At 35.4% G+C, this 10658-nt stretch overlaps 1 protein-coding gene across 6 annotated transcripts in view; it reads right to left on the bottom strand.

Annotated features, from left to right (window-relative positions):
- The window catches only part of LOC135685412 (polyphosphoinositide phosphatase), a 114131-nt gene that overhangs the window by 51593 nt on the left and 51880 nt on the right, over positions 1–10658 (bottom strand). For 5 of the 6 annotated variants that reach the window (XM_089112643.1, XM_089112641.1, XM_089112640.1 and 2 more), the window contains exons 1-7: positions 7596–7870; positions 4815–4913; positions 4387–4519; positions 3170–3224; positions 2913–3020; positions 2462–2512; positions 409–671 (exon numbers count right to left, since the gene is read on the bottom strand). In XM_089112643.1, the coding sequence (XP_088968769.1) occupies positions 409–671; positions 2462–2512; positions 2913–3020; positions 3170–3224; positions 4387–4519; positions 4815–4913; positions 7596–7655 (769 nt within the window). In that variant the 5' untranslated portion in view covers positions 7656–7870. Of the gene's footprint in view, positions 1–408; positions 672–2461; positions 2513–2912; positions 3021–3169; positions 3225–4386; positions 4520–4814; positions 4914–7595; positions 7871–10658 lie in introns of those variants that run through there. The other variant, XM_089112644.1, reaches the window with a different exon arrangement.

Raw genomic sequence — 10658 nt, forward strand, 5'->3', positions numbered from 1 at the left:
CTTTTTCTGTGATGATGGAACGGGTATGCCGAAACATATTATACTAAAAAACTTTTTGTCCGATACTCCACAATAAACGTTGGATAATGACCTGTGCCATAGACAGGGGTGAGGGGCAAATTGCCCCAGGACCTCGAGGTTTAGGGGCCTCATATAGCAACGAATTCCATTTTAAGAATTGAATTAATCAAATGTAGAAAAGTCATGCCTAAAAATAGCAACGATAGCAAGATAAGACAACAAGAAATATTCTAAAATGCATTTTCAGCTAATCTGCAGGGCGTGGAAGCAAATGCTTAGTCTGCTCACTATAACAATAAGAACACTTAGAAATATTAAAGTGTTAATCAATTGCTCAAGCCAATAAAATCAATGCTTAAATTTTTAAATATCAAATTTGGTTAATACCCTCAGGTTGTGTTGGTTGTGTCATTCTTTCTTGTTGACCGGTAGTGTTCAGTTCTCGTTTTGAAGTTGGACTCGTCTCTTTCCGGGGATCATCAGACTTGCTATAGTTTCTTATCAGATCCTTATCCAACCCATCCATAAAGACTTTTGCTTCCACGTCAGTCGAAATCCTATCTTCTGGCTCTTTTTCAACAAACTTCTCTGGTAGACCGAAATTCGGTGCAAGGTTGTACTGTAAGGTGTGTGTCGGATCGTAGCTATAACTAAGGCAATGGGATAATAAAATGTTATAATTTCTGTGGGGTAAATAATGAAACGATGATTAACTACACGAATGTTTTTGCCATCATACCATCAATTGTCTAAAATTATCTAGTTGTCGATATTTACGACTTTATTCTTGTACAAGAGCATTGGTTCGCAAATGGTTTTCAGCCGCAACCCCTTTCGAGACCCCCACATGAATTGAATACCCCAACTCCAAAAGCCATACCTCAAACTTCCTCATTTTCAAAAAAATTATGATAGCAAATAATTGATATTGTTAAGATGAATTTCAAAGCTTATTTTTTAAATTTATCAAAAAGTTTTGTCCCGCATCCGACTCTATTTAGCAATCACAATAAAAATAATAACGATAGGGGTTTTTGTGATGGTGGAACTTAGTGTTCTGCAGCAAAAGTTCTATCTTGGGCTTCTCCGAACCAGCTAAAGTATCCGATCGCCTTCCTTGATTTTGTCTAAACGATTATGTTGCTTGGTTAGGAACTGTAGGACAGCGTTCAATCTTATCTTGACAATGTGTGAAGTCTGTAATGCAGTAATGAAATGTTCTACACTTCGCTAGGTTTGAGTATATGCTCGCTGCTTTTTGACCAGAGTTTTTAATATGACGTAAGTGATGTTACTCAATCCATTGTCAAAAATCCTATATAATAGAGATACCGCATCTTGTTCCATACACAAAATTGCTGTGGAGGTTCATTTAAAAATCTGTTCATAGCCTTGACAATATAATATGAACCTAATTAGTTCAGCCCCACCCTTGAAGACGTCACTGGCCACCGACCAACGGCTACCGGCCACCGACCACCGGCTACCGGTCACCTAGGAGCTCCTCAACGGCCCCATAGACCTTGAAATCGTCCCCTGGGTACGCTTTCACCCATATTTGGACCACACTACATCAATCTAGAACAGTAATTGCTTATCAAAAACTCGTCGCATGTAAATTGTACAAGCCTTCAGACTTGCTATGATGCTATGACAAGTTCAGAACCGAACTTTATTCTCACATGTATGTAGGGATTGAATCTGATATTAACATCAAGAAAATTTTTTATAAACTTCGGCAATGTTTAGCAGCTTTTTGGTTTTCTCGAACAAAGTGGAATAAGCTTGATCAAATGAGCAAAGCGAAATGAAAACCGCACTTTGAAAATAAAAACAACATAAAGAAATCTTGTGAATTTGCATCTCTGTATCTCAACAACTAAAGACTCCAAGAACATTTGATATACTTGATGCATCTGAAATCGTAGATGTAACTGATTACAAAAAGAGCTTCATTTAATATTTTGAAGAATATATACCAAGTATTTAATGGAACGCTTTATTTCCTGTTGGTTTTTAAACCTGCCTAAAATACAGCTAAATTAACACAGCGTAAACTGAATGGACGTCACAGGAGAAAAATTTTAAGCCTACAGTTGCATGTTTCCCTCTTCCATTATTTAACAAACTTCATCATTGATGTATCAAGTTATTGTTCTCTTTTATCAAGCTCTGTTAAAAATTCATCAGTTGCCTCCAGAAAAGCTGATCTGACTGTATCTTATAAAAGAGTTAGCAATGTATCTAGAATTCAAATCATGAATATGATTACAAAAACCACAAAATTATGAAAAGCAAAGTACCTTTTTGCCTAGCATTTTAAGAAAGTTGTGTAACATTACCTTTTATAGTCCTTTTATATGGACACATAACCTTTAACCATTAGCTGATGTATAAGTTACAAATAAGCTACAATGGATGACAAAAGGGTTTTCTATACCTGAAGTAAAAATTGCTGGATAAATCCACATTTTGAAAAATCCTCAGATACCTATAAAAATGAATTGTCAGACGATATTTTCAGATAAAAAGTTTTTCTAAAAGTTCAACAAAGCTTTAGTCCTCCTCTGAAAAAAAACTGAATGCTTTTAAGATAGAGACTGAGCACTTTACCTAAAAAAATCTTTCAATTTATGATAAGATTCAAGTACCCAACATTGAAATTTAAAGGCAGACAGAACTTTCAAACATCCATAGCATGTTCAATTTATATTAATCAAAATCAAGATTAACAGTTAATATATACGAGGCAAGGGAGAATACTTCTTGTAAATTAAATTAAAAATAGCAGGTGTCCACAACAAACAAATGAGCTTTCAAACTTTTGCCGAATTATCCTGAAACTTTATTCTAAGATATTCAAAGGAAATGTTTTATTGTATAATTATTACCTTGTTTCATCTGGATTTGAAAATTTGATTCTGGCTTGTTCGTTTGCAATAGGAATCATAACTGTATCATCAATTTTATAAATAGTGTGACCTCCAATCAATGCTACTCTAAAATGAATAACAGAATAAGATAAAAGCACAATTCTAGCATTACAAGAAGTAATGAATATGAGACAACAGAATAAGAAAAAAATTGTTAAACTTGGCAGATAAATCAATGGCTCACGGTAACATAACACAAAAAGAATGCAAAATACCTTCGCCTCTTTGAAATGAGAATCATGTAATATCCTTCCAAAAATTTGACAAATCCTAAAACACATCAGAATTGTTAGGGAAAAAAATGCTTTACTTTATTATATTAAAATGTGTTGAAAAAACTGTTAACAGCCCTCATACAATGCTTAATGTAGTTAAGGCAGGGCTGTTCATGTCTTTGTGTGGCAAACAGCACAGCTTCAAGGTTGTAATCAAGTTATAAATAAGATTTAGATGCTATGTCAAAATGTGTTTGCTACATATCAGAACCTTTGGATCAAAGCTGACCTGTCCTATCTAGCAGCAATAAAATACAAGCAATAAAGTTTTTAGGAATCAAATAAAGACGAAAAGAACCTGTAGCATTAAACTGCGTATTTTCCAAGTGAGTATATTTGATAATAACCTTGATGAGCTATTATGTACTTTAAGAGTAACCTAGAATAGGTATAGAAACACTTTTGATGCTTGTTTGATTCCTATATAAGTTCATTTGAGAGTGTTTTGTCCTTTTTCTGATATAGTTTAATGTACACAAAATACAGGGGCAGTTAGAGACGATGTTGAGTGAGCCTCATAGTTGCAGATTTAGTGGGGGGCTCCAGGGCTTGAGTCCTTCCTGACAAAAATTTGGGGGGGGGGGCTCAGCCCTCCTGGGAAATAAGGAAGTTAGCTATCAATTTGTTAGAATAATATTCCATATTCTTGGTTACACGGATAAAAATCATCTCAAGAGATTTAGTCAAGATCAAATAGCAATGACAATGAAAATGTAAATGGAAATTGCCTTAGAACCCTCACCTAGGCCTCTTCTTACCCTGTGCTGTTGGCGGCCATCATTAGCAATTGCAATTAATTTTTGAGCCCCAATGGAAAAAATACAAGCCTGCACCTATGGTTAGCATTGTATCTTGATGAATTTACTGACTAGACTAAAATACAGGGCATATACAGATAAAACCAGGGGATGGTATGAAAGTGTTATTGATTACGTTTCTGTGGGTACGGAGACTATGAAAGGTGTTGATCACAGTGACACAATGAATGAACTTAATAGGCTCGACAATGGTCACTACATAGGTTTCAAAAATGGAAGCTGAATAATTAGAACTGCAGAGGATCATTTTAACTGCAAGGAGCAAAAAATGTATTGTATTTAACATCCAGATTCTCAGTACCATTATGAAAAGCTGACAATTCTAATATCATTGATTACCAACTATTCCGAATGCTGACCCTCTGTGATGCAGCCCACTAATTCCTTTATCATATGATCTTGATGCTTTTGGTCTATTCCCAACATCTATCATTTGAAGAAGTGTCCGAATTTGTTTCTGGTTATATTCCACCTGTAATCCAGACAACAGATAGAAAATACAACAAATACTAGCTTCATGATAAATGGCAAATGTATGGTAAACAAATTCATAAAATAATTCAAATTCTACAAGTAGCTAAGAGCAAGCAAGCATTGGTTCTGTCATTGTTGGAACAATGCAAAAAAATCCATTTTCATGTTATCTAATTTCATATTTCTTCCAGGTAATTCTAAGAAAATGCTAAGAAATTTAGATGACAGTAAACAATAAAAATTTCAATTTTGATGAAATGTAAAATATAATCTCACTTTAATAGAAAACAAACCTTGTCATCTATGAGGACCAACTCTGTTGGTTCAGTTCTGTCTATCTTCAAAACCCTAAAACGTGTTTGTGCATTGTTTGATGCCACCAGATAAAATCTCTGCAAAATAGATAACAGATATTCTATAGATAGATAGCAAAATAGATAGCAAAGTAGCAAGATAGATAGCAAAATAGATAACAGACAATCAGTATCAGATATTTTATGAATTCAAATTAAATTCTTTAATTTGTATGCCTGAAACCCTAGCATGTCCAGTACCATGTTAAACAGGTTTTTAATGCACCCCCCGCAATAGTCATTTTTGAAATATTCTTTATTAAGAATGAAGTTTATGAATTTTATATTTTTGGAATTTTGATCCATTCTCATGATATGAAATGATATGAAGACACATGAAATTTGAAAATATCATTCATAAAATCTGGACTTTGGTTGATTTTGGTTTTATACATTTCTATGGCTAATCTCTGCAGGTTCTTTTGATGTATTGTTGAGGCATTATCTTTCATAAGTAAACCTTCAAAAGATGAGTCATTTAGTCATTATATGCCACCCTTAGTGCTCTTTTGTGAACATTGTTAATTAAGTTGTTCATTTTTCGGCTACAAAACATCCAAACAATGGGGCAATAATTGAAGTAGGTAGTGATAAACGATTTCATTAACAGTTTTCTCTTTCTTTCATTTAAATAAGGCGCTACTCTGGCAAGGGCACTAATTTTTTTCCCAGCTTCATTACAAACCTTTTTTGTTTGATGATCAAACTTGAGATGATTATCAAGAAATATTCCAATAAATGTTTCTTTATCTGTGTTTCTGATTGAATAATCCCCAATTTTAACTTCACTTTCTCTCTCAGGCTCTATAATCATATATTTACATTTATCTTTATTTAGAAGCATGCAGTAATCTGTGAACCAGCTATTAAGAGTGTTTATCTCAGATTCAAGCTTTGGGATTATACCACTAGTTGTTTGCCCTTTTATCCATATTGTGTTATCATCGGCATAATTACATATGTCACTTTTGTTTAGAAATAGAAAAATATCATTTATAAAAATATTGAACAATAATGGTCCTAAGACAGATCCTTGTGGGACCCCCTTAATTATATCTCTCCATTCACTGCAGTTAGAGTTAAGTTTTACTACTTTGTATTACAACATGGAGATACAACTTTGTATTGCAATCAATGATGATATATGGACTGAAGGGGAGAAAGTAAAAATATCTTGATAAGGGCAACAGAGCTCTATATTTTGAAGAGCAGAAAGCAAAAACTTGATAATGTCAACAGTATATATAAAAAAAACCTAAGCTAGAGAAAGAAGAGGAAACTGAAGAAAGCTATGACCAAGAAGAAAGACTGAAGAAAGGCTGGCTGTACTGTTTTCTAATTATTTAAACTGTTTTTGAACCATTTTAAAGATTAAGAGCTGTAAAAACTTGTTTGTTTTTGTATGCAAAGTATGCAAAGAATGTGTGTTCACTTCGACCTTTGTGTCATTTCTCTACCAATTCCTTCTCATTCAATTGCTCAATAAATTTCATACTACTGTGGAAGGAACACTGATCAAATGGCAAGATATTTTTTATGAAATATCAGCTATGATATCCACTATAATATCTGTTACATTAACAATGATACTGAAGTCAATGATGCTGCTTTGTAATTCCTGGATAGATAGTAGGGTCCACAAGAAATTGAATTTTTTTCAATCCAGATATCTTTCAATGATTACAAAAAGATTTTATAATTGCTTCCTAGAAAATTTATTAACTAATTAAATTTAACATCTTTAAAGAAGAACAAGACCAGTTTCTTCATCAATTTCCTTGGTTTCTGTTCAGATTATAACACATAAGATTTCCTTGAAAGCAGCACCCAGTTCTTGACAACGGGAATGAGAAACAACTAATTAAAAAGTGGTTCGCATTGTATGCTATTGCAGGCACAAACTAGTCAAGACATGCAAAATGCTGTACCCAGCCTATTTTCATATCACAAAGAATGGTGTATAGAACAGAACTGATCTAAATTGCTACTCCGAGTTTCATGCTAAATACAATCATCAGGCATCTGCAAAAGCAAAAAGTAGAACAAAACTGTAAATGATTTCCGCATTAACAGTTTCTGCTTTAACTGGTATGCCAGACCAGTGTGGAACCCATGTACCTTGCACCATTTGACATAAAGGGCAAGACTAAACAAGCTTGTTTTCAGCCCCAGACTGCAGAGTATGGAAGTTTCCAACAAGATACTGAATGTGCAAGAGCAAAATATCAAGTGTGCAAGTGTGCACTTGGGTAAGTGTGGACTTTGACATGATTCATAGTTGTTTGGTATCCATCAAACCAATGCAAGATTATGTCTATCTTGAGGACACATGATTCTTCATTTTCTCTAAGCAATAGGACACACCCATGTCACGCCCAGAGATCTCAAAATGCCACACCTATTACCAGGTGTGCAGGCACATTATAAAGAAAATGCCTTGGATGTGCACTTGCCATACTCTGCACCCGGGTTTACAAATTAAAAGTGGAAAAACCCTAAATCTGTAACGTCCGTCAAATAAGATTTACACTTTGTTTTAATGTGGAAGTAAGATTATCCGTGCCTGCCCCCTCCCCTCTCGATTCCTGTCTTAGATTGTTTTCGTTTATGTAGTTGTAAACAGAACGTAAGTAAACATTCTTGTATGGATGGTCCCATAACTCCTCTTGGATGTGCCACTAACCACACACACACCTTAACAGGAATAAAAAGAAAAAGTACCGTTTTCGTCTCGTAGACGGCGATTTTCTGCGTACAGCAAATTGGGTGGACGTACTCCATATTATCTCTGTCCGGTTCGCCAAGGCCACTAGATTTGTGAATAGATTCACCTCAAAAAATCAAAACCACCGGTTTTCTGGAGTAAAATATACAATTGCATGATTTAGTTTGAGTTTTCAGCTAGCACCTACAAAAAATTGGCCATTAGAGCTGTCGACATCCTCTATTTGTAAACAACGATCACTCGGCCACTGACCCACAGAGGCTCTTGTAATGAATTGAATTAATCTGCTAAAAAATTAACTCATATTTTTGGGGGGGGGGGTCTTGTACTGGGGTATTTCTAATGAACAATTCCGTTTGCTCCTATTGCTCTCAAGCTATAATAGTCCGAGTTACTCTACCTCTCTTACTGCAAACTGAGGACAAGAGGACAGGGATGGGGTGAGGTTACGAAAGGGGTGGGATCGAATAAAGGTGGGGCAAAAACATGGACATGTCTACCAGTCGCTGTCTATTTATTGTTGAAAGAAAGTAAGCCCTGTGCATTTGCTCTTAGATAAGCTAGTTTTTTTTGTTTTTTGGATGTCCTCAGAATGGAAACCTAGAGGTCGGTTACCAAGTTGCAAAGAAATTGCGCTAATGTAAAAGCTTTCTAAAGTAACTGCTTATATACTCGAGGCTGAGATAAGTTTCCAGCGGTATCGAAAGCACGTTTACCCCTACTTGTTTCAAAACATGCATAATTTTTCTTCCATTAAGAAGTGCAATTTTTTATTTATAAAAGGACAAAAATTTTTTCGAAATGGCCCTGTTGTAGAACACATCTCTTTCTTGATGCTTTTAATCTTGGCAGTGGCGGGGTGGCTATGTTTTCCCTGGGGTAGCCAAGTCAATTTTTGTGCCCTATCTATATATTGCGGTTATATAAAAGCATGTGTTACTAGAAGGGAAATCGATTTTGCAACTTGAATCCAAAATTTTATAAATAGGTTTTGACTCAAAATGCGAATATGAATGGAAAAGTTATGTAATCCTAACATTTGACCTTCTCGATCGTGGTTCGGGAAAATATCAAGCTATTTTGAATTGGCTTATTTCGAGAGTCGGCCTATTTTCAAGGAAATACGGTAGGCAAAACATAAAATACTAATCAAAACACATTCTATTGAATTGCACTGATGTTTCATACAGGCTGGCGGCCCCTTGAACTCGTTTATTATATCCTGAATACCAGCTTCAGAGTAAAATAACGTAGAGCAAATTTTTGTTTCGGGCTCCTTAGGTTTTTAACTAAAGGTAACCTTTGTCCATTTCGCCACTGCTTATGTGCGATTTTATCAGCCTAGTGTCATCGTATATATAATGTATGATATACAAACATGGTTCAAGTTTGTTATTCTTTAGTAGTTTTTAAATAGTAGTTCTCTCAACAACTTGAAAGTTTTCAAGCATTGAATCGCACTATTTGAATCTGACAGAGACAGCAGCGCACGAAATTGAATCTGGGTTTGGGCTAGTGTCAAGTTTAGAGGGAAAGGAGGACCCACCATGGTTGGGTCCGACGCGGAAGAAAATTTTGAAATCAAGCCTTCTAGAATGGCTAAAAATGCATCTCCCAGGCTAATATTTAACAAATTACTACACCGCTCAGAATAGACAGTTCGACGATGCTTTAGAAAAAATTTGGGAGCGGAGGATTCATGCGTTGGATAAAGAAAGAAAGGGTGACCTTTGGTTCACATCGATCTTAATAACAAGAAGCTGCTGTATTGATTGCCAGGGTGCATTCAGTGTACTTAGGACTTAGGCCCGAAGATCTTTGGCGTACACTCAGGTTTTTGGCGTTCCGAGTGCAAACTAATAGAAAACATTTTTGGCATACGTAAAATCTTGAAAACACGAAAACATATGACACAAATGTTGATTGGGTCATGGCAGCGCAAAATGCTTCGATTGTAGAATTACACGTTTTAATAGATTGTTCACAGCAAGTTACAGCAAAGTGTTCTATCCGTATACGATCAATTTTGATGTTCCTAGTCAAATATTACAAACAAACAATTTTGGCGCCCCCTTATCTCCATTTGCGCCCCTATTCAGGGGGACCATGGCCTCCCTAGCCCCCCTGCCACCACGCCACTGAATCTTGGACCAATTATCATTTTTCAATACAAGGGGTCTTAGTGGAGAAACCCCCAAAATAGCTGTGACCTCCATAATAAATATTTGAAAGTCAAGGCGTGATCTAATAATAACAAGATAAAATAAAAGTTCTCTTTTTTATCTTGATCATAAAAAGTTTGGTCTTTCCTTGATATTTCACACAGTAGAAACTTTTTCAAGCATAATGAAAACTGTTACCTATTGAAACGTATAAGACAACGATGCAAAGTTACATTAAGTTTTTCTCTGAATTTTTTCATTGATTCAACCTCAATGAATCAATTTTTTTAACCTCTCAAACACTGGTTGGGCTGTTCATTGTTTTTTATCTTCTTTTGTAGTTAAACATTGAAAATCAAAACTCGATAATACTAATGGTAGATACACAGGGCCGGCGAAACCGGGGGCCGGGGGGCCATGCCCCCCTCACTTCTCTGCAGACCAAAAAAAAAATTTAGACCAAAAGTAGAAAGAAATGTACTATATCATTCCGTAAGTAACTGTGCCTAGTATTCCCTTAAATATGCCCTTTGCTCTAGCTTGGTTGTTATTTCTTTACAAAATAAATCCCATATAAAATTGAATATTAGAATTTGTTCGAAGAATTGGGTCACTTTCCAAGTTGTTTTGGGCAAAACAAAGAAAAATCAGCCTCATCAAAACGCTTATACATAGGGCACTGATGATTTGTTCCAAGTCTAAACTCCACTCAGAACTTGAAAAACTAACTAAGATTTTTCTGGAGAACGGCTATCCAGAAGATGTTATTTCAGTTTACATTAAGGAGAAGATAGGAAGTTTCTCGGCTGACGTAAAATGTGGTCCTCAAAATGTGGACCACCCAAAGATTGGAGGATAGAATTAAACAACATGTTCCATCTAATATTAGAAACAAAA

The sequence above is a fragment of the Rhopilema esculentum genome, chromosome 15 (genome assembly GCF_057945365.1).
Source record: "Rhopilema esculentum isolate cy_ngs chromosome 15, ASM5794536v1, whole genome shotgun sequence".
NCBI classification, from domain to species: Eukaryota; Metazoa; Cnidaria; class Scyphozoa; order Rhizostomeae; family Rhizostomatidae; genus Rhopilema; species Rhopilema esculentum.